The sequence below is a fragment of the Schistocerca gregaria genome, chromosome 1, assembly GCF_023897955.1.
Source record: "Schistocerca gregaria isolate iqSchGreg1 chromosome 1, iqSchGreg1.2, whole genome shotgun sequence".
NCBI classification, from domain to species: Eukaryota; Metazoa; Arthropoda; class Insecta; order Orthoptera; family Acrididae; genus Schistocerca; species Schistocerca gregaria.
Genome location: NC_064920.1, coordinates 1,053,221,451 through 1,053,246,412, shown reverse-complemented (window position 1 = coordinate 1,053,246,412; position 24,962 = coordinate 1,053,221,451). Strand labels below are relative to the sequence as shown.

The following is a 24,962-nucleotide window of genomic DNA, read 5'->3' as shown; positions in this document are numbered from 1 at the left end:
TGATGGAACTGGTGGTACAAATAAATAGACTTCAGTAGTTGCACACATTTTTACACTGTCAGTTGCATCAGTTTTCAGTGAAACTGAACAAAGAGCATGGAGACTTAACATATTACTGCAAAGTACACTGGTTAAGTGAAGGGGTGTGCCTGGAATGATTTTTCAGTTTTAAACCCACTATTGTTGAATTTATGAAGGAAAAAGGAAAGCAGAAATGAAAATTAGAGTACCTGGAATGGATTTCAGGCCTTGCATTTTAAGTGGAATTGGCTGCACACTGCCCATAATAAGTCTTTGCCAGACGAGAAACAATTTATTTCTGATTTGATGGGGATGCATTTAAAAAGGAAATTGCATGACAAGAAGCACCATTCATTTCCATAAGCTTGCTGGCATTAAAGAAAATATGAGTTTTGAAGAATTCATTGCGATCTTGAAAGAATTATAAGGATAGTCACGTATATGTTTTGAGGATCCTGCCAGTCTTACACCTGTATTTGAACTGTTTTGGAAACCATTTGTCATTTCAGTTGAAAGTGTACCTGCACATGGCAGATGGAATGGATTTATCAGCAACGTAATTCCCATTTAAAAAACGAATTGTTTTACATTAAAATTGTCCATAATCTACATTGCTTTTCTCAGGAGGAGTAACGTGGTTGCAATGTGATAAAACATTTTGATCAACATATGTATGTGTCATAGGCTCTTTACGTTTACAAAACTAAATAACTCATGATTAGGTGCAAACAGAGTGCAAAAATGTGTGAAACTGTCTGTCTATCTGTAAGCTGACAGTTTGTACCATATAAAAACTATTATTTTATCTTCAGCAGGCCAAAAATAGTCAAATAATACTGAAATGTGAACAATATTAGGAAAAGGATAGATTGCTTTGCACCATAAAGATGACCCATTTATTTACAGAGAGGCACAACGAAAGGACTATTAACATTGTAGCATTCAGTCAAAGCCTTCTTCAGCAAAGAAAACACACATACACATTCACACTAGCAAGCACACCTCATGCACATGTGACTGCTACCACCGGCATCTCCAACCAGAGCTCCAGTCAGAGTTGCTGGTGGTGGCAGTCATGCGCATGAGTGTGCTTGTTTGTGTGAATATGTGTGTGTTTTCTTTGCTGAAGAAGGCTTTGGGTGAAAGCTACAATGCATAACAGTCTTTTCATTGTGGCTGTCTGCAACTCAACAGGTCATCTTTATGGCAAGTAGCAATCAATACTTTTCCTAATATTGTTGATACTCCATTGTTAGACACTGAATTTTTTTTTTTTTATTTGTGACCTATGGTGTTGAGAAATATTATATATAAAACCAAACAAAGGAAAATCCATGCTGGGATAAAGACAATATTAAAATTTGGTCTGGCCTAAGCAGCCAGAGACTGTGGTCATGTGTATGTGAGTCGCGTTTGTGCGTATGTGTTTTGCTATTTTCAGTGAAGGCCCTTTTGGCTAAAAGCTTACAAGTACGGAGTCCCAAAGGGTTCGGTCTTAGGTCCTTTACTGTTCTTGATATACATTAATGACTTACCATTCCATATTGATGAAGATGCAAAGTTAGTTCTTTTTGCTGATGATACAAGTATAGTAATAACATCCAAAAACCAAGAATAAATGATGTAATTGTAAATGATGTTTTTCACAAAATTATTAAGTGGTTCTCAGCAAACGGACTCTCTTTAAATTTTGATAAAATACAGTATATACAGTTCCTTACAGTAAATGGCACAACTCCAGTAATAAATATAGACTTTGAACAGAAGTCTGTAGCTAAGGTAGAATTTTGAAAATTTTTAGGTGTGTCCATTGATGAGAGGTTAAACTGGAAGCAACACATTGATGGTCTGCTGAAACATCTGAGTTCGGCTACGTATGCTATTAGGGTTATTGCAAATTTTGGTGATAAGAATCTCAGTAAATTAGCTTACTATGCCTACTATCATTCACTGCTTTCGTGTGGTATCATATTCTGGGGTAATTCATCGTTGAGTAGAAAAGTATTCATTGCTCAAAAACGTGTAATCAGAATAATTGCTGGAGTCCACCCACGGTCATCCTGCAGACATCTATTTAAGGATCTAGGGATCCTCACAATAACCTCACAGTACATATATTCACTTATGAAATTTGTTGTTAATAATCCAGCCCAGTTCAAGAGTAATAGCAGTGTGCATAGCTATAACACCAGGGGAAAGGATGATCTTCACTATGCAGGGTTAAATCTGACTTTGGCACAGAAGGGGGTAAATTTTTCTACCACAAAAGTCTTTGGTCACCTACCAAACAGCATCAAAAGCCTGACAGATAGTCAACCAACATTTAAAAATAAATTAAAAGAATTTCTAGATGACAACTCCTTCTACTCATTGGCTGAATTTTTAGATATAAATTAAGGGAGGGAAAAAAAACTAACTTAAGCATTAGTGTCATGCAATATTTTGTGTAATGTAATATCTTGTACAGACATCTTTCTTTAACCTGACATGTTCCACATCATTACGAAGTGTCGTATTCATGATCTATGGAACAAGTATTAATCTAATCTAATCTAATCTACTGATAGTCTCTTCGTTGTGCAACCTGCAGCTCAGCATCTCCACTATATGGTAATTGGCAGTGCAACATCCACTTATATACTTTGAAAAGCATTATGAGTTGCACGGCAGAGGGTATGTCTCATTGTACCAGTTATTATGGTTTCTTCCTATTCCATTCATATATGAACTGTGGGAAGAATGATTATTTGAGTGCCTGTGTGATTACAATAATTATTGTAATCTTATCCTCATGATTCCTATGTGAGCAACATCATAGGGGGTTGTAGTATATTCATAGAGTAATCATTTAAAGCTAGCTCTTGAAACTTTGTTGATAGACTTTCTCAGGATAGTTTACATCTGTCTTCGAGAGTATTCTGGTTCAGTTCCTTCAGTATCTCTGTGACTCTCTACCAAGGATTAAACAAACCTGTGACCATTCATGTTGCCCTCCTCTGTATACGTTCAACATCCCCTGTTAGTCCCATCTGATATGGGTCCCAACATTTGAGAATTTTCTAGAACTGGTTGCAAGAGTGATTTGTAAGCAATCTCCTTTGTAGACTGATTGCAGTTCACCAGTATTCTGCCAATAAACCGAAGTCTACTAGGCCTACCTGATTTACTTATCACTGCATCTATTTGATCATTCGATTTCATATCCCTACAAGGTGTTACACCAGGTATTTGTATGAATGGGCTGATTCCAACAGTGACTTATTGATATATGATACTATGTTTTTTCATTTTTTGAAGTGCAAAATTTTACATTTCTAAACGTTTAGAGGAAGCTGACAATCTCCGCACCATGATATGACTGTATATTTATGGAGCTTCTTTCAAATAGTACTTCATTACAGATAACTGCATCATCTGAAAAATGCCTGATTTTGGTATTAATGTTGTCTGCAAGGTAATTAATATGCAATATGAACAGCAAGGGTTCTGACACCCTCCCCTGGAGCACACCCAAAGTTACTTCTACATCTGATCAAAACTCTCCATACATAATAATGTGCTGTGTCCTTACCAAAAAGTCCTCAGTCCAGTCACAAATTTCACTCAATACCTCATATGATCGTACTTTCGACAATAAGCATAGGTGCAGTATGGAGCCAAATGCTTTTCAGAAATCAAGAAATACTGCTTCTACCTGTTTCCCTTAATCCAGAGCTGTCACGCTAAGAAAGCATGGTGCGGTTGTGGGGCAAGTGTGCAGCCAGGCAAGAGAGCTATATCACTTATGCCAGGATGCATGTGTATGTGGTGTAGTTCATGCACCATGTAAACTGCCACGAGTCATTTGTTTATTAAGGTGACTTAGGGATTTCATACTTGAAATAGCTGGTTTTCATTTTAACCAACACGTAATATCATATGGTATTATTTTATCAGGAAGCTCTAGCTGTGTGCATGACATCTTAATATTGCAGAAGAAAACTATTAGGGTAGTTAATAGTAATTCACATAAGGCACAATTTAAACATTTGTTTTGAGGACAGAAAATTATGACTGCAATAAACTTATACATACAAAAATGTATGCAAAGAAGAAGTTGCCAGAATCAAAACAGAGAGAAAATGTACATTGTTATAACATGAAGCAGTAAATGCATTTGTACTGCATACCACACTCTATCAAAAGCTGTAATACAAGACTTTAACATTCATAACTACCCTGCGGCTTCTGTTATATTACTGAGTGTATTGCACAATGTGTGTGACAGAATCTATTGCTGTAATGGCCTAATGATAATAAATTTATTATTATTATTATATTTTCAGGATAAATTTCAGTCATCAGTTGCAAATAAATTTTATTATACTTTACTGGTGTCGACAAATTGTCATCTTCAGAAGCCTCCAAAATTGGGCTATTATAAATCTTTAGACCTTGGCTTAACATTTATGTGAAGTATATTATACATTTAGGTGAAGTATATTACAGAGATATACCTGTACTTCTTTTAAGAAGGTATTGACTGCCTGCTAAAGTAAGTAAGTTTCTGTAATATAATTTTTATACTTCATGTAAATGTCAAGCCGGGATCTAAAGATTTATAAGATTCCTAATTTTGTAGTCTTCTGAAGATGACAAATTAATTTGTTGAAATCATTAAAGCATAAACAAATTTATTTGCAAGTGATGACTGAAATTTATCCAAAAAAATAATATTACAATTTCTGAAAATTACAGCCATGAATAAACTATTATTATTATTATCTACTCAGGATTGTCAATGGATAAAGGGCAACTCAGTTTTTGTAGTGGGCATTAAAGTATTAAGCTTGTTCCAGAATGTTTTCACTTGGTTTGAGGATCGTCTTCCATTATTTCTAAACGACCAGTCATTGGAAGTGACCTCTTCTATATACTGTTCAGCAGATTTCTTCTGCATATATCTGGTACTGTAACAGAAGGATACAGATAACATTAGTCTGTGTTGGAGAAATAACTGACTAGAATGATTTTCTAGAAATAAAGGTAACACAATTTCAGTTCTTAGAATTAAACAATTTTTCAATTTTCTGATATCGGTGTCACTGTTGCAGTTTCTATAGTGACCAGCAATGTTTCACCTGCTATACTTTTTTTATTCATTCCTGTTTCACCAACTCATCATTTTAGGAAACTTATTTATTTCAGTATAAAGGTTTCTCTATCACCACTATTAATTTTTAAGAGTCTAATTTTGTTACTATGCACTGCCCTTTTCATTTTCATTGCACATGCTTGGCTGTTTCATTATGTTAAAATTGTAGAATATATTTCAGTTGAGTTGTGATGACATTTTTAACAGTAGACACCAAGTGGATCCTCTTATTGTAATGTATAGGACAATTGTTGTCTTTTTAAAGATTATATTCATTTTATGAAGCATTATTGTTAAAGGCCAAAACTTAAATATAGTTTCTCTAATTTTCCAATATCACTGTTTATCATACTGTTATTATTGCTTATGGACTCTGTATGTTTTATGGCTGTGGCTGTATTGTGTATATTAGATCTATTACAGTAATTGTTTCACTATATCCGCTCTCTTTGTGCACACAGAAATATTAATAATGTAGTGGGGTGTATGCCTCCTTCTTCTAAATGTGAGAATTAAAAAACAAATGCACAAGCAAGGCTGTAGTATGGCATTTCATTCCAGGATAAGCTCAAGTTTCAGGTGCAGGTATGATATTTGGCAGAAATCATATGAATACAAGGATATATGTTACACAACAGGCTCAAACTGTCACATCCATATCTTGTGTCAAATGGCTGATGTCTCTGTGGCAATTGCCATGTGAAAGCCAGTTGTAAGATTCAACAGAGCATGTAACAAATGAGACAAATGGACAACCATTGAAATTTGACTTTCTCCAAGCATTGTAATCAAAGGATTGTGTTTCTGTGATCAGAGTTTGTTGAATCCATGATAGCATGGATGACAGATCTGTAATAAGATGAAAACATTTTCTATGTCCCACTACACCTTCATTATTGGGTTCCTTGAGCAGAATCTTCAGAGTGTAACGTTTAGAAACTGTAAGTAAAACCCTGATTGTTTCCAAGGTGCTACACTTATGAGTGAATACATTTGTAATGCAATAAATGTGGAGATGTACAACAAATGTCAGACATGTCATACAAACCATGACAAAGATACCCACGAGTGTGGAAGTCGCGAATTTTAACATGAGAAATAGTTATAGTTATGTAGTTAAAAAGAAAACCTGTGAAAATTGTAAAGCTGTAATTATAACCCTAAATGAACAAATTTCAAGCCTACAATTCATAGTCAATAATTTAAAAAGGGAAATAGCTGGACTGAAGAAAGAAATCGGCGAAGTACAAACAGTGAAAAATTCGTGTGAAGTGAAACAAGATACACGTGATAAATCATCCGAGTGGATAGCAATGTCGCAAAAAGTTCGGTCTCAAATCACGAAAACTGTTAAAAGTGTTACTTTCTTAGACAAAAACAAATATGATGTCTTGAGTCATAACGAGTGTACAACTGATCGTGACGTTGTAAAAACCTGCAATTCGGACACCAACAGTAAACTTGGAAACAGTGGTAAGGGCAAAAACGTATCATTAAGGAAAAAGTGTGGTATTCTCTTGTTTGCCGACAGCCATGGCAGAAAGCTATCAAGCATGCTTCGAGAGAAAAATCGAGAAACGGCAGTGACTAGCATAGTGAAACCTGGAGCGGGAACACACCATGTCGTAGACACCGATCTTCAGATGAACACAATACAGGATAATGACTTTATAGTATGAATAGCGGGTTCGAATGACATAGCTAAACATGAAGCTGATGTCTGCATTAAAAAGCTACAGAACTTTCTAGAAGTGAATAAATCTAGGAACACAATAGTAGCCACTGTGCCTCATAGACATGACCTAATCTACAGATCATGTGTTAATAAAGAAATTAGGAAAACTAACATCAAAATTAAGAAACTGTGTGCTGAATACGCAAAGTGTGATGTACTGGGCGTAAGTAAACTACATCGAAGGACTGCAGCAGTTACACCTGTAAGAGTTAATTTAAGATCAAGGCGGAATATACCCAAGGAGGAGGATTTTTTCTATCCCCCTCTGAGAAAAGAAAAAACTTAGCATCACCAAACAAGTTAAAGATAGCATCATCAAACAAGTTAAAGATACACCATAAAACTTGCAAAGGACTCCATCAGCAAATTGTAGTAAATAAGGTAAAGTCTGAACATCCTCACCAATGTGTAAAAAAATTAAACAAAAAAATTCTTGATCTAAAAGTATACATCCATAATGTACAAGGGCTCAAAACCAAACTTAATGAATTACAAATTTTGTTATCAAGTGCAAGTGAACTGTCAGGTACACAGATATTATGTATTAATGAACATTTCATGAGGTATTTTGAAATAGAAAGTATTGTGATACCAAATTTTAAACTCATAGGTCACTTCTCAAGAACATCTTACAAAGTTGGAGGTAGTTGCATATTTGTAAAAGACAACATTACTGCTACACCTCTTGATATTTGCAATTCATATAGTATTGAAAAAGATATAGAACTGTCAGGTATATAGCTTACAGATCTAAATGTTTATATAATAGCACTTTACAGGTCACCCTCTGGTAACATAGGGACTTTCTACAAAAATCTAGCACCAGTAATTGAAAATCTAAGTAAAAGAAAATCATATAGTGTTCTAATATGTGGTGACTATAATATAGATTTTCTCTCAGAAAACTCTAGCCATCTAAGCATTAAAAATTTTGTGAACAGCTACAATCTAAACCTAATGGTTAACACTCCAACCAGGATAACAAACCACAGTACCACTTGTCTGGATCAAGTAGGAAGCAATATAAATTGTACTGTATCCTCTGTCAAACTAGAATTTTCAGACCACAATGCATTAATTATGCAGGTCTGGTTGCAAAATAACAGTCACGAACACAATAAAACCACTGTACAGAGGAGAAACTTCAATAAAACCCAGATGCATACTTTCCTCTTTGTTATACAAAATGAAAACTGGCAAAATGTATATGAGGCTCAAACAGTAGACAGCAAATATGAAGCATTCTTGGATATTTTCTGTTATTGTTTTAATTTCCACTTTCCCTTACAAACAAAATGTATCAACAAAGATAGGAAGTCTCCAGCTGGATCACCCCAGGAATCATTAGATCACCACAAAGAAAAAGAGAACTTTTTTACATTAGCAAATCCAAACTATGCAGTAGTGAAGCATTTAAGTCATACTTTACTCTATATAAAAAGATATTAAAGAACGTAGTAAATGCAGCCAAAAAGCTACAGAATGATAAGTGCCTCAAATTGTCATCAAATAAGAGCAAAAGCATGTGGCAATTTATTAATATGAATACTAATAGAGGAAAACAACTACAAAGTGATATTAGCTTAAAAATAAATGGAAAATTAGTCTCCAATGGGAAAGAAACAGCAGAGGAATTCAATAACTACTTTACAGAAACAGTAGAAAACCTGGCTAACCATCTTAAAAATAGCTGTCCCTTACAACTAGAACCAAACTTATGCTCTGAGACTCTATTTTTAAGGCCTACATCTGAAATTGAAATAGAAAAGACACTTCACAGCAAAATTAAAAAAAAAAAAAAATCATCTGCTGGACAAGATCAAATTCCATGCTTCCTACTTCATAATTGCAGTAACTTTATCAGTAAACCCCTAGCCCACATAATAAACTTCTCATTCCTGAATGGTGCATTTCCTGGTATGCTCAAAATTGCAAAAATTATACCTGTCCACAAAAAAGGAAGCAAAGAGGACCCCAGTAATTATCGACCCATTGCACTGCTTTCAACTTTTAGTAAAGTATTTGAATATATAATGGCCACAAGAATCATGTCCTTTCTAGTCAAAGAAAATATCCTGTCACCTGCTCAGTTCGGCTTCCAAAGTAAAAAAACTACAACTGATGCAATACAAGAATTTCTAGATCATGCACTGGAGCTTGTGGACAAAAAACTCCCAGCCATAGGTATCTTCCTAGATCTAACAAAGGCATTCGACATGGTTAATCATAGTATACTTTTGCAAAAGATGCATTCCTATGGAATAAGAGGAAATGCCTATGACTGGTTTAAAAGCTATCGGGAAGATCGACAGCAGTATGTTGAATTAAATGAAACTAAGCTCTCAGTTACAGCTAGCACTGTAAATTCCTCCATGCATACCATAAAGCAAGGCGTTCCCCAAGGCTCCATCCTTGGCCCCTTGCTGTTCTTACTTTACATAAATGACCTTCCTCACAGCCTACCAGACACAAAAACCCTTTTGTTTGCTGATGACACCTCTATACTCATATCTGCACCCGAACAAATTCTCCAATCTAATATAGATAGGACCACAGATCAAATAAGTCGATGGCTTCAAAGTAAAGGGCTGCTGCTTAATGCAAAAAAGACAATTGGAATAACCTTCCACACGGCCCAAAACAGAAATCCATTACTACCAACTATATCACGGGAAAAAAATAATGTTAAACTTGAAAATGAAATAAAATTTTTGGGGGTCACTATTACTGATACGCTCACATGGAAAAGGCACATTGATGTTACCAGCACAAAACTTAGTAAAGTATGCTTCATGATTAGATCAATAAGGAATGTCACTAACACAAGTACCCTAACCACAATGTACCATGCACTCTTTCACTCTGTACTTAGCTACGGAATCATCTTCTGGGGCCAAAATTCTGAATCAATTAAGATATTCAAACTGCAGAAGAAGATAGTCAGAACAATTATGTTCAAAAAACAAAGAGACACTTGTAAACCATTATTTAAGAAACTAAATATTTTGCCCCTCCCATGCCAATACATACTAGAATTATTATTCTTTACCAAAAAAAAGTATCAACAAAATTAGCAAAAATATGGATTACCACGATTATGACACAAGATCAAAAACCTCTCTAAGAATACTTACCCACTCAACAAAACTGTACAGTGATGGTGTCAAGTGTATGGGAATAAAATCATATAATCATCTTCCAACTTTTATACAAGAAATCCAAGAAATAAATAAATTCAAACAGACAGTGAAGTCTCTTTTAATAAAAGACTGCTTTTATACCATCCAGGAATATTTGGAATCAAAATTGTCTTAGTGCATGATAATGTATCAAAGCCAAATGTTGTTAAGTCAATTTTGTCACATCATGTAACAATTCTCTGTAAAGCTGTAACTTTAAGTAACATAATTTTGTAGGTAATGTAAAATAATAATTCTTCTGTGTTCTTGTTTACTGTTTTAGACTCCTGTAAACTGTATATTTGTATTGACTTATCCCATATCAGTTGTACAAGCCATTGTACTGATTTGATCTACGGGACAAATAATAAATAAATAAAAAGATTAGATAAACTTTTATACATGGAAATCAATATCCACCATGAAAAGGGAAACTGGAAAGAGTTAACAGTTTCTTCTTGACTGAGAGGTAGTATCCTCAGAAAAATCAAAGCCATAATGACAGATGCCATACAGTACGAGGAGCCACATTATTTACCCTCCACCTGACAAATCAGTGACACATGGGATTAAAATCCAACCAATATACACCATGCCTGATGAGTGGGGTACTGCTGAGAGGCCCAGCCACTGTGGCCGAGCAGTTCCAGGCACTTCAGTCTGGAACTGCACTGCTGCTATGGTCGCAGGTTCAAATCCTGCCTCGGGCATGGATGTGTGTGATGTCCTTCGGTTAGTTAGGTTTAAGTAGTTCTAAATCTAGGGGACTGATGACCTAAGATGTTAAGTCCAATAGTGCTTAGAGCCATTTGAACCATTTGAACTGCTGAGAGGCCTTTGTGGCTGCATTAGCCACATGTAAACAATGTTTTCCACAATCTGGGCATGTGGCACCTTATGGTCACTCTTACTTTCTTCATTGGTGAGAGTCTCTATGGTGGTAAAGGTGTGTCTCTGTCTCCCAGCAGAGATTTTTTGGAGGAAATCCGTTTCTGTTGACATCAAATGCATTCTCATAACACACAAGTGCTGTGGACATTAATTGGGAAGGGTGGAACTGCCTCCACTCATGAGACAATGTGTTAGTGATAGTTACAGCAGCTGCATTCTCCACTGGGCAGACTTCAGGTCAGTCTGAGAAGCACTTTACTGCTGTCAAACATGATACACATCTCTTAGATAATGGTAGAGAAACAATGATGTCAGTGCAGCTCAGTTCAGAGCATTGGTTAAATGGAAAGGAATTTTTAATTGAGCATGCAACTTGACATGATACTTCAGTGCAGGAACAAACTGATGAAGATTCTGCAGTCTTCCACAACAATTCACACTACAAATGCTTTTTTGACATACGTGTAGTGGTTCATCTTCCTAGACATAATGAAATGTTAAAAATAAATATGGCACTCTAGTGAAACTATTGTTATGAACAGGGAACAGGTTGCGTTGGTGCACGGGGTAGCCGTGTAGTTGAAGGCGTCTTGCCACAGTTCCCGTGGCTACCCTCGTTGGAGGTTCGAGTCGTCTCTCGGGCATGGGTCTGTGTGTGTGTGTGTGTGTGTGTGTGTGTGTGTGTGTGTGTGTGTGTGTGTGTGTTGTCCTTAAACTAAGTTAGTTCAAGTTAGATTAAGTAGTGTGTAAGCCTAGGGACCGATGACCTTAGTAGTTTGGTCCCATAGGAACTTACCGCAAATTTCCAAATTTTTACAGGGTGCATTCAGTGTTGAAATATTGCAATACAGCTCTGTTTCGAGTGTGATGCTATAAGGTGCAAGGAAATAGCCATTATCAGAAACATGACACAATACAATATTCAACATATTACTAATTAATAAAGTTTCAAATTTGGAGTTGGTAATATATTTTACTGATGCATCACCCGCTACATCATGACCATTACTGTCACCAAAATATCTTTAATGTCCAAAGCTTGAGGTCTAGTGATTAGTATCATTGAGTTTAGACTGCAGGGTACTGGGTTAGATTCCTGTCCAGAATGAGGATTTTCTGTATTCAAGGACTGGGTATTTGTGTTGTCCTAATCATTTCATTAGATCTTCAGCGACATTCAAGTTGCTGAAGTGGTGTCAAATAGAAAGACCTGTACCAGATGGTGAAACAGCCCCATACAGGATGTCCTGGTCAATAATACCATACTATCATTTCATGTTTTTACTACAATTAATTTCTTCAGTGTTAATGTTCCTGATGTATGCAAATATAATACTTCATAGTAATTCCATCATACTATTCTTTCAAATTTGGAATAAATAGGTCATAACTGTGTTAATTGGAAGTGGTTTTTCTTCCATATGTCTTCGTAAAATATGGACTGAAAAATTCAAACTTCATAGAACAATGAGTTTTATGTGAAAGATTAAAAATAATAATTTATTGCTCATTATCTTGTATTTACTATGCTGATTGCAATTATCTGGGAAATTTCAATGAAAATAAGCCATATAAAGAAATAAGCAAACAAATTTAAAGCTTTGAGCTTTTCATTTTCTGTGAAAACTTAATTTGAAAAACAGAAATTGCATTACTGTGTACATTTAAACTGAAACTATATTACATCAATATTTCAAGACAAAAAAATACTATTCATCCAGTATTCGTATTTGTTATGTGTAATTATAATTTATGTGTATTATGATTTTAGCACAAGATCTCTAACATAACCTTACAACAGACGTAATTGTTGGGTTCAAATTAATGATGATGTAAATAAAATAGAAAGAAACTTCCACATGGGAAAAATATATTAAAAACAAAGATTCCAAGACTTACCAAGAGGGAAGGCGCCGGTAGATAGGCACAATAAATAAAACACACAAACACACACACAGAATTTCTAGCTTTTGCAACCGACGGTTGCTTCTTCAGGAAAGAGAGAAGGAGAGGGAAAGACGAAAGGATGTGGGTTTTAAGGGAGAGGGTAAGGAGCCATTCCAATTCCGGGAGCGGAAAGACTTCCCTTAGGGGGAAAAAAAGATAGGTGTACACTCGCACACACACACATATCCATCCGCTAGAAATTCTGTGTGTGTGTTTTATTTATTGTGCCTATCTACTGGCGCTTTCCCGCTTGGTAAGTCTTGGAATCTTTGTTTTTAATATAACCTTACAACATGTACACTGGTTAGTTTATGGTGTATACTTTACAGGGGATGATGTTATGAAGTACAAGTGCATTGATGCACGTAATCTTGAAAAAAAAAAAAAAAATTATTATGTCTGGAAATGAGACTTGAAAGTCTTCAAATCGATCATGGAATAAAACTTATAAAACAGCCTGAGGCTATTTTATTTATTATTATTACTATTGATGATGTCAACATTTTTGAGGAAACTGATGAGCGTGGATAAACATGTAGGCTACATATTTTGTTTTTATGATGGAATATGATAAATTCTTCTCAGGTTATCAGTCGAGTGGTTGCGTCGTTTTGTCACACCATTTTGATGAGCTTTGTACCCATCATCTTTGCCAGAAGATCAAAATGTTGTGACATCATCAAAATGTTGTGACAAGATGACACCACTACTCGGCTGATAACCCAAGAAGAATTCATCATTGGAATATGCTGAGAAAGACTGCAATTGTATATATGATGGAATATGTTTCGGGATAATGAAAATAGTAAAATGGCCATGGTGTCAGGCACAGTGTGCTCTATCTTTGGCGAACTTTTTTTCTTTGGACTAGAGAGTCTAGCACGAACTTTCTGGTCATGATATGTGTAACAGCCATAATTGTTGTATGCAAAGTGTTCAATAAATGTATATTTCATATAGAAGCGAGTTATTTCTCAACTAATCTCCCTTGATAACCACAGTGGTGAAACACCAACACCGTCGATGTCTCATCCAGCATGATTTGTGCTTGTTTTCATCATTCACTCACACCACATGCCAGACTGCATTCTTTACACAACAATGGATCTACCTGTGACATTTGGTACAAGTGTAATGGGCCCTATTTACTCTGCCAATTACGACCATGAATGGACAAGTGTGTTGTTGTTGTTGTTGTTGTCTTCAGTCCTGAGACTGGTTTGATGCAGCTCTCCATGCTACTCTATCCTGTGCAAGCTTCTTCATCTCCCAGTACTTACTGCAACCTACATCCTTCTGAATCTGCTTAGTGTATTCATCTCTTGGTCTCCCTCCACAATTTTTACCTTCCACACTGCCCTCCAATGCTAAATTTGTGATTCGTTGATGCCTCAGATGCTAAATTTGTGATTCGTTGATGCCTCAGAACATGTCCTACCAACCGGTCCCTTCTTCTTGTCAAGTTGTGCCACAAACTCCTCTTCTCCCCAATTCTATTCAAAACCTCCTCAATAGTTATGTTGGACAGACAAGTGTACCTCCTTCAAACTTGGTTAAAAGTGAACAGTTATTTATACCTGGCCATGCCGGCAGCCACCTAACCATACTCGGTTCAACATGGCTGCCACCTAGTGTGGCAGCACAACAACAGCCACAACATGGACATGCCTGCTGCCTAACCACAACATGGAGGATGTTCCAGTTAAAGACATTGCGGTCTATCCTTCATGTACATCTTTACCTTCGGGATGGCTTGGGGCACCAACAAACTTCCAGGACCGTGAATCGAACATTACAATGCATGGTGTAGCACATTCTCATTTACATAGTCTTGCATCATCCCTCCCCCCCCCCCCCCCCCCCATGCAACCCACCCTCTGCACTCCATTTTAGCAATGCCGGTCACCTCGACTGTGCCAGTTTCCACGACAGTCACACCGTGGTTGCACCAATACCACCTTCCGCTCACTGTCATAATGGTGCTGGCCATTCCATCTGCACCAGATCCCAGGTCCACCACCCCATGGCACTACCACGACCGCCCCTGCCTGCTTTTGCAACGGCACCAGTCATTACACCCAAGCTGCGTTGTTCATCAGGTTTGCTGGCTGGACTTAACTTGATGGCTTATATGCCTGGCACCGCCTCTGCTCCCTCCATATCATGTGCTGCATGCAGCCACTGCCCCACTCACACCTAAGGTGCCACACCGTTCACCGCTAACGCACTTTCAGCATTGGAGGCGTCCTGCTCCACCTGCATGGATCTCCAGCTCCCAGTGCTGACTCAGCATGTGTTACCAGGCAGGTTCTCTAAGCTACCTGCATTGCAAAAATACAACTCAAGAACTTGGTTCACCTTAGTGGACCACTGCCTGGACACCCACAGCATTTCCGATGACACTACCCATTTTGTCTGCCTGGTGAGCCATCTCCACACACATACGGACCTCATCAGTAACTTTCTCCTCTCACCATCCACCTCGCACAAATATTCAATGGCAAAATCACTGCTCCTTGAGCGCATTTCCTGCCCTCCAGCAGATGCTATCCATCACATTATACATAAGGAGCATCTTAATGAGTGTACCTTTTTGCTACTTTGGTGGCATCTAAAAGCTTTAATCGATGGCCACGCACTTCCTGATGCCGCTCTTTGGATGTTATGGATTTTTGAAATGCTTTTGGATCTGCAGCTTCCTCTCCTGTCTCACATTGCTGACCCACTCAAGGTTCAATTACATATGGTGGATCAGGCTTACACCATCATTCATCACCAACACCACCAGTCATGAACGACATTTCCACCATCCTACTCAGCTGGCACATCTGTGCCTCCGGTTCTGTGCCCAGGTGGCAGAGGTTGGTGCGCTCACCTCGGCACCTCAGCTACCCATCAGGAGCTGCCACCTATCAGCCTACAGGATGTAACGCCAGCGGGCTCCCAACAGCCGCCAACCTCACCCAAGCAGCGGCCCGATTGGATACTGGCCCCGCTGCAGTCAGCCGCTAATCCTGCCCACAACGTGCTGGCCGCCACCCAGACTCCCTGCTATGCTGGTTTCATGCTACTTATGGGGATGCTGTCCACAACTGCTGCCCACCTTGTGCCTACCTAAATGAGACTGGCAGACATGTTTAGGCACCATGTCCTGCCACGTACCTTCACAGTGCCTATCTTCCAATGCTGCACCACCCGCTTCAGCCACGTAATGCCTCTATGCCACAGATATCTCGACCACCATCCGCTTTCTCATTGACACGGGTGCTGATGTTAGCATCATCCCAGCCAAGCACACTTTCGATGTGCTATCCCCCACTAATCTGGCCTTGATCACTGCCAACCGTTCTCCCATTGTGGTCCACGTCTCCATTGAGATGTCACTTCTCCTCTCACGAGTTCACACCTTCCCTTGGACCTTCCATGTAGGCAACATGGTTGAACCTATGATCAGGTTGGATTTTCTACACCATTACGAACTTTCACCAGACTTACAGGCCGCTGTGCTCTGTCACGTGTCTGGATCTACAATTCTGTGAACACCCGAGTTCAGCACCACTTCGCTCTCCGCCTCCTTGGCTGTGCTTTCCATGTGTGCTTACCTGGTCAAGTGCATAACCTCATGGTTCTCTGATCTGTCATATGTGCACTCCCAGATTGACACACTCCTCATCCAGAACAATGACTAATGCGCCCGCATTGCCTCTGCCCCTGCTGAATTATCACATGCATGGCGTACCATACATCGACTATATGCAGCTCCGCAGCAATGCGACCCAGCACACACCTCTACAGAGTCTTCTCGCCAACCTGCTCCTGTATCGAACATTCCACCACCTGCTGTTTTTTTGGCATCACGGCGGACAAATCTCCAAGAGGCACCTGCATGTGCCTCCAGATTACTTGCACCACTTCACTCCTGCATTGCACCTTCCACCACTGACTACAGCCGATACGTTGTCTACGTCATCCCTGTTCATCATGGTCAGTGAACCGATGTTGCTTATGGATACCTCCTTGAGCCCTCATGCCAACTCCCCTACATGATTATCAGCCATCAGTAATGGCACTTACCATAAAATTCGTACCACCGATGACCCACCTGTTTGTTATAAGGCCAGGCATCTTAACGCTTTCAAACTTCTGCGCGCCAAGGAGATCCTTCAGGATCTGTTGGCTTTGGGTATCCTCCACCCCTCCAATAGCAGCTGGTCTTACCCTATTCACCTTTTCCCTAAAAAGGATGGCACCTTACGCATATGCGGGCACTACAGGTCTCCTTAACGCCCACACCATTATCAATAACTACCCCATACCACATATCCAAGATTTCACGCAGTTGCTTCATGGTCCTACCTTTTTCTCCATATTAGATTGTTCCAAAACATATCATGAGATACCTATGCATCCACTGGATATTCCAAAGACGGCCATCATGACACCTTTCAGCCTATTTGAATTCTGAAACTTCCTGGCAGATTAAAACTGTGTGACGGACTAAGACTCGAACTCGCGACCTTTGCCTTTCACTCGGAAGTGCTCTGCCAACTGAGCTACCCAAGCACAACTCACGCTCTGTCCTCACAGCTTTAATTCCACCAGTACCTCGTTTCCTACCTTCCAAAATTAGCAGAAGCTCTCCTGCAAACCTTGCAGAACTAGCACTCCTGGAAGAAAGGATATTGTGGAGACATGGCTTTGCCACAGACTAGGGGATGTTTCCAGAATGAGATTCTCACTCTGCAGCAAAGTGTGCACTGATATGAAGCTTCCTGCCAGATTAAAACTGTGTGCCTGATGGAAACTCGAACTCAGGACCTTTGCCTTTCGCAGGCAGCTTACTACCTGCAGGTGAACGGCCTCGTCGACCAGTGGCACTGCACACTCAAGGCTTCCTTAATGTGCCATGGAGGTTTATGGTTGGAGGCCCTCCCATGTGTTCTGCTGGGTATTCGTTTGGCTCATAATAAAGATGTTAATGCCCTGCTCACCGAGGTTCTGTAGAGCAAGCCACTCCTTCTTCCCGAGTTTGTCAAGGATTCACCTCTGGCCACATCCGAGGATCTACCTGCCCTGGTTGAGCATGTCCGCATGCATGTCAAGCATCTCCGCAACCACCTGCCCTACCCCCAGACGCCTCCCCCCCCTCCCCCCCTTACCACCTCTTGTGTTTGCCCACAAGGACCTAGCTACATGCAACTTTGTTATGCTGCAGAACGACACTGTGCGGGTGGCCCTTCAGCTGCCCTATTTGGGCCCTTACTGTGTGCTATGCTGCGGTACCAACACAATTGTCATCCACCTCCACAGATGGCCCCAGACAGTCTCAGTTAACAGACTTAAACTGGTATGGTCCCTCAGCGACAATCTTCTTCCCTATGCAACGGACCTGTCTTCAGCCGACTCGTCTCCACCTGCCGTCACCTCTCACGTGCAGCCCTTGGACCCACCGGGCTGCAGCACCACTGACATCACCACCCCCACTTCTCAAGCTGGCTGCCACCTACACCAGCCTCATTGGTACCGAGATTACAACTTCTTCTCGGGAGCCTTCCCTCCGCCGTGCTCTGCACTACCGGGAGTGAAGGGATGTGTAACAGCCATAATAGTCATATGCACAAGTGTTCAATAAATGTATATTTCATATCAAATTGAGTTATCTCTCAACTGATCTCCCATGATAACCACATGGCTAACAGGGAAAACCAGCTGACTGTGTTGAACTAGCACCAGAGTGTTTGTTCAGAGTGCATATACAGACAAGATAAAACATTCTGGATTCTTCCCAGATTTCTCAGTTAAAAATACACTTTTTCCTTCATGAAAGCACACTTTTTCATGTTAAGTGACAGTATTCTTTCCCTCAGAGCTATAAAATTTATCAATCCTTTGAATGGTAAAGGTTTTATACATCAGTATAGAAGTTCCCAGCAGTTTAGAAAACAAATGCAGTGCCATGTACATTGCATATTTTGTTATTACAAAAGTATAAACATGAATTCCACCAAATACAGCATATTGGTTTCCAAAACATTGAAAATAAGATTGCTATGAGCCTTTGTCAGTCAGTCATAGTTCATGTCACGTGACCTCACCAGACACTAGCATGAACACACAAATAGGAAAAGTTAATGGTTTAAATTAATACACATATTGTATAGCTACAAGCAAAGCTAAGCTTTCAGATATAATACTGGTCTTTCTTTGCATGTGTTACCCTTTAAGGTATACCAAATCCAAATGTGTCATTAAAATTTAAATAATGACATAAATGGCTGGTCTTGCAGGCTCACAATGTTTCTAAATGGCTGGTCCTCAGAGTGTCATGGTTTGAATGACAGTCAAATGCTCTCTTTGACAGTGTCTGCTCTTACATATAAGGAATCCACACCTAGGTACCAACCAATTGACTTCTTAGTGATGAAGTCCATATGTAGAGCTCAGTCAGGTAATATCTCCGTGTCAGTCATCTAATTAACAGCATATAGTTTCTTTCTCATTAAGAGTCCACACTTGGGAAACATCATGTGTCTGTGCCTAGTTATCAATTAGCCATCAATGTTAATGTGTGCTTTAATTATTTTATTGATTTCTGTGTGTCAACAACATGAAAATTTGCATATTGCTATCAGTAATTAGAAAAACTTAGTGACAATCATCCACCAGTACTTGCATGTGAAAGTACACTGTCTGAATGTTTCATAGTTAATTGGTAGTGTGCACTTATGATTAGAATTATATGTAACATCTTATAGACTAACTGTGAGCGATAAAAAATGTGAAAACCAGAAGAATTAACTGAATACTGTGGCGTGTGTATTCTTTAAGAACGCATCATATAACCAGAGCACAGCTAGATGATGGACATTTTACAAGTTGCTACTGAGAGCAATCGAGAAATCACACATAGGTTTGTTGCAGGTTCAGTGAAATTCTATTTTGAAATAGAATAGGCATGTGAGGTAGTGATATCTAATATAGCTACTGAAAAATTTTACTGTTTCTTATGTGTATGAAAAGGTTATAATTTTTCGTAAAACATTATTCTTCTGATACACATTTTGATGTGGGACTTTGAAATGCTATGGGAGAATGGTTAAACTTTTTCTTCCTTTAGCAATAATAAGTATTTTTATGCTTTTGTATGAATAATGAGACATTTTCTCCATGGTTTTGAATAGAAAACATATATCCCTTTGTCTTAAACTTGAAAAATGCTTTTAGGGTGGATTAAAATTTAATATTTTTGTACTATCATGGAGAAGTATATGCATGATGTTTCGATAGATTATGTTATCATGAAAACTGAATTAATATCCTTTCATCACAATGCAACAATATTTTCACATAAAAGTAAAATTTAATGATGTATCGGGTAATTTTTGTCAAGACTCAAAGAGGTCTGTGTGACTCTGTAGGAGATGACTTGGAAAAAATATGATGCTTTATTAGTGAAGTATTACATGAAAAAACTACTGTTTGTCACATGAAAATAATTATGTTTCAGAATATTATTAATCAAATTCATATATTCATATATTTCGGGTGTATTATAGTATTTGAGGGTTGTAGCATCGCGCCTTAGTACCTGAATAGTGTAAATTCGCGTAGTCGTCTGTCTTCTGTTTTTGTTTTGAACAGCCAGTGTCGGTTGGTCACAGCCAGTGTGCTCCCTGCCGCCGTTGGATAAGCAGCTGCAGCAGCAAGTCGTATAACCCTAGCTTACTTATTTGTTAGATAGTTTAATTAATTTCTTTGCATGTTTTTGGGTACTTGTATTGTTTAATTCATATTTCGGGCGTATTATAGTATTTGACAGTTGTAGCATCGCGCTTTAGTGTTTACTTGGTAGATTCTTACTTAAATTGCGTGTGAGTTTTGTATAGGAGGTGCAATTTCTAGTTTTAGTTACTGTAATCATAAATTCAGCAGATTGTAGCGCAGTCGTTAGGCATTTGTACAGGTTAGTTGATACATTCTTTGCATGTTTCGCTTGCGTTATCTAGGCACGGACTCGTGTTTCAGTAACTGTTGTTCAACATTGATTAGAATGGACAGGGACTGCGATTGCTGTGTTCAGATGAGGGCTGACTTGGCATCCTTTCACTCACAGCTGCAATCGGCGCTGACTTCGGTCGCGCAGCTTGAGGCTGTTGCCAATGGGCACTACTGTGAGGAGCCGGACTTGGGTATCACGGGGATGTCAACCTCGTCCCGTCTGTCACCAGATCGGTCTGCCGCTGTGGTTGCCCCAGTTGCTGCCCGCAGTGGGGCTGAGCCCTTGCCTGTGGTTGATTGGGAGGTCATTCCAAGGCGTGGCAGGCAGCAAAAGGTGTCCCCAGAGGCTGATCAGAAAGCCTCCCCGGTGCATCTGACAAACCGGTTTCAGGCACTGTCTCTGGCTGAGCCAGATGCAGCTGCCTGCCCTGTTTCAGAGGATCATTCTCAGCCTTCAAGGTCCGGGCAATCGCAGAGGGTGGGCTTACTGGTAGTTGGGAGCTCCAATGTTAGGCGCGTAATGGGGCCCCTTAGGGATATGGCGGCTAAGGAGGGGAAGAAATCCAGTGTGCACTCCATGTGCATTCCAGGAGGAGTCATTCCTGATGTGGAAAGGGTCCTTCCGGATGCCATGAAGAGCACAGGGTGCAGCCAGCTGCAGGTGGTGGCACATGTCGGTACTAATGACGTGTGTCGCTTTGGATCTGAGGAAATTCTCTCTGGATTCCAGCGGCTACCTGATTTGTTGAAGGCTGCCGGTCTTGCTTACGAGATGAAGGCAGAGCTCACCATCTGCAGCATCGTCGACAGAACCGACTGGGGACCTTTGCTGCAGAGCCGGGTGGAGGGTCTGAATCAGAGGCTCAGACGGTTTTGCGACCGTGTTGGCTGCAGATTCCTTGACTTGCGCCATAGGGTGGTGGGGTTTCGGGTTCCGCTGAATAGGTCAGGAGTTTACTACACTCAGCTGGTGGCTACACGGGTAGCGGAGGCTGTGTGGCGTGGACTGGGCGGTTTTTTAGGTTAGAAGCCCTCGGGAAAGTACGGGATGGGCTGCAATGTCAAAGGGTGCATGGCAAATACAGGACGTGCTTGGATCAAGGAACAGTCGGAATTATAGTTGTAAATTGTTGTAGTTGCACTGGAAAAGTCCCTGAGCTTCAAGCTCTAATAGAAAGCACAGAAGTTGATATCGTTATAGGTACAGAAAGCTGGCTAAAGCCTGAAATAAGTTCTGCAGAAATTTTTACGAAGTCTCAGACGGTGTTCAGGAAAGATAGATTAGGCAGAATTGGTGGTGGAGTGTTTGTGTCTGTCAGTAGTGGTTTATCTTGTAGTGAAGTCGAAGTAGATACTCCGTGCGAATTGGTATAGGTGGAGGTTATACTTAACAGCCGAATTAAGTTAATAATTGGCTCCTTCTACCGACCCCCAGACTCCGATGATACAGTTGCGGAACAGTTCAGAGAAAGTTTGAGTCTCGTAACAAATAAATACCCCACTCATATGGTTATAGTTGGTGGGGACTTCAACCTACCCTCGATATGTTGGCAAAAATACTTGTTCAAAACCGGTGGTAGGCAGAAAACATCTTCCGAGATTGTCCTAAATGCTTTCTCCGAAAATTATTTCGAGCAGTTAGTCCACGAACCCACGCGAATTGTAAATGGTTGCGAAAACACACTTGACCTCATAGCCACAAACAATCCAGAGCTGATAGAGAACATCATGACTGATACAGGGATTAGTGATCACAAGGTCGTTGTAGCTAGGTTCAATACAGTTTCTTCCAAATCCATCAGAAACAAACCCAAAATAATTTTATTTAAAAAAGCGGATAAAGTGTCACTAGAAGCCTTCCTAAAAGACAATTTCCATTCCTTCCGAACTGACTATGCAAATGTAGACGAGATGTGGCTCAAATTCAAAGATATAGTAGCAACAGCAATTGAGAGATTCATACCTCAATAATTGGTAAGAGATGGAACGGATCCCCCGTGGTACACAAAAAAGGTCCGAACGCTGTTGCAGAGGCAACAGAAAAAGCATGCGAAGTTCAGAAGAACACGAAAATTTACAGACGCGCGAAATTTGGCACGGACTTCAATAGGTTCCACAACGAAACATTGTCTCGAAATTTGGTAGAAAATCCGAAGAAATTCTGGTCGTATGGAAAGTACACAAGTGGCAAGACGCAGTCAATACCTTCGCTGCGCAGTGCCGATGGTACTGTTACCGACGACTGTGCCGCTAAAGCGGAGTTACTGAACGCAGTTTTCCGAAATTCCTTCACCAGGGAAGACGAATGGAATATTCCAGAATTTGAAACACAAAAATCTGCTAGCATGAGTTTCTTAGAAGTAGATACCTTAGGGGTTGCGAAGCAACTCAAATCGCTTGATACGGGCAAGTCTTCAGGTCCAGATTGTATACCGATTAGGTTCCTTTCAGATTACGCTGATACTATAGCTCCCTACTTAGCACTCATATACAACCGCTCGCTCACCGATAGATCTGTACCTACAGATTGGAAAATTGCGCAGGTCGCACCAGTGTTTAAGAAGGGTAGTAGGAGTAATCCATTTAACTACAGACCTATATCATTGACATCGGTTTGCAGTAGGGTTTTGGAGCATATACTGTATTCAAACATTATGAATTACCTCGAAGGGAACGACCTATTGACACATAATCAGCATGGCTTCAGAAAACATCGCTCTTGTACAACGCAGCTAGCTCTTTATTCGCACGAAGTAATGGTCACTATTGACAGGGGATCTCAAGTTGATTCCGTATTTCTAGATTTCTGGAAAGCTTTTGACACCGTTCCTCACAAGCGACTTCTAATCAAGCTGCGGACCTATGGGGTATCGTCTCAGTTGTGCGACTGGATTCTTGATTTCCTGTCAGGAAGGTCGCAGTTCGTAGTAATAGACGGCAAATCATCGAGTAAAACTGAAGTGATATCAGGTGTTCCCCAGGGAAGCGTCCTGGGACCTCTGCTGTTCCTGATCTATATAAATGACCTGGGTGACAATCTGAGCAGTTCTCTTAGACTGTTCGGAGATGATGCTGTAATTTACCGTCTAGTAAGGTCATCCGAAGACCAGTATCAGTTGCAAACCGATTTAGAAAAGATTGCTATATGGTGTGGGATGTGGCAGTTGACACTAAATAACGAAAAGTGTGAGGTGATCCACATGAGTTCCAAAAGAAATCTGTTGGAATTCGATTACTCGATAAATAGTACAATCCTCAAGGCTGTCAATTCAACTAAGTACCTGGGTGTTAAAATTACGAACAACTTCAGTTGGAAGGACCACATAGATAATATTATGGGGAAGGCGAGCCAAAGGTTGCGTTTCATTGGCAGGACACTTAGAAGATGCAACAAGTCCACTAAAGAGACAGCTTACACTACACTCATTCGTCCTCTGTTAGAATATTGCTGCGCGGTGTGGGATCCTTACCAGGTGGGATTGACGGAGGACATCGAAAGGGTGCAAAAAAGGGCAGCTCGTTTTGTATTATCACGTAATAGGGGAGAGTGTGGCAGATATGATACACGAGTTGGGATGGAAGTAATTACAGCAAAGACATTTTTCGTCGCAGCGAGACCTTTTTACGAAATTTCAGTCACCAACTTTCTCTTCCGAATGCGAAAATATTTTGTTGAGCCCAACCTACATAGGTAGGAATGATCATCAAAATAAAATTAGAGAAATCAGAGCTCGAACAGAAAGGTTTAGGTGTTCGTTTTTCCCGCGCGCTGTTCGGGAGTGGAATAGTAGAGAGATAGTATGATTGTGGTTCGATGAACCCTCTGCCAAGCACTTAAATGTGAATTGCAAAGTAGTCATGTAGATGTAGAAATATGATTTTAACATTCTAGAATTTCTTTAAGTGGTGGTTAATTGATTCTCTCTGCAATGAGAAATATGCTAAAATATCTGATTAAGAAGTAAACAATGCTAGGGGAGTTGCAAAATGCAAGTGTAACAACAAAGATTTCACTGAATGAGATTTTCACTCTGCAGCGGAGTGTGCTCTGATATGA

The 24,962-nt window shown here is 39.8% G+C and overlaps 1 protein-coding gene across 1 annotated transcript in view; it reads right to left on the bottom strand.

The window, feature by feature from the left end:
- Window positions 1-4,717: 4,717 nt before the first annotated feature.
- LOC126287492 (uncharacterized) overlaps window positions 4,718-24,962 on the bottom strand; it is a 133,651-nt gene continuing 113,406 nt past the window's right edge. The window contains exon 12 of the mRNA XM_049984889.1: window positions 4,718-4,970. Within this exon, the coding sequence (XP_049840846.1) occupies window positions 4,799-4,970 (172 nt within the window). The 3' untranslated portion in view covers window positions 4,718-4,798. The remainder of the gene's footprint in view (window positions 4,971-24,962) is intronic.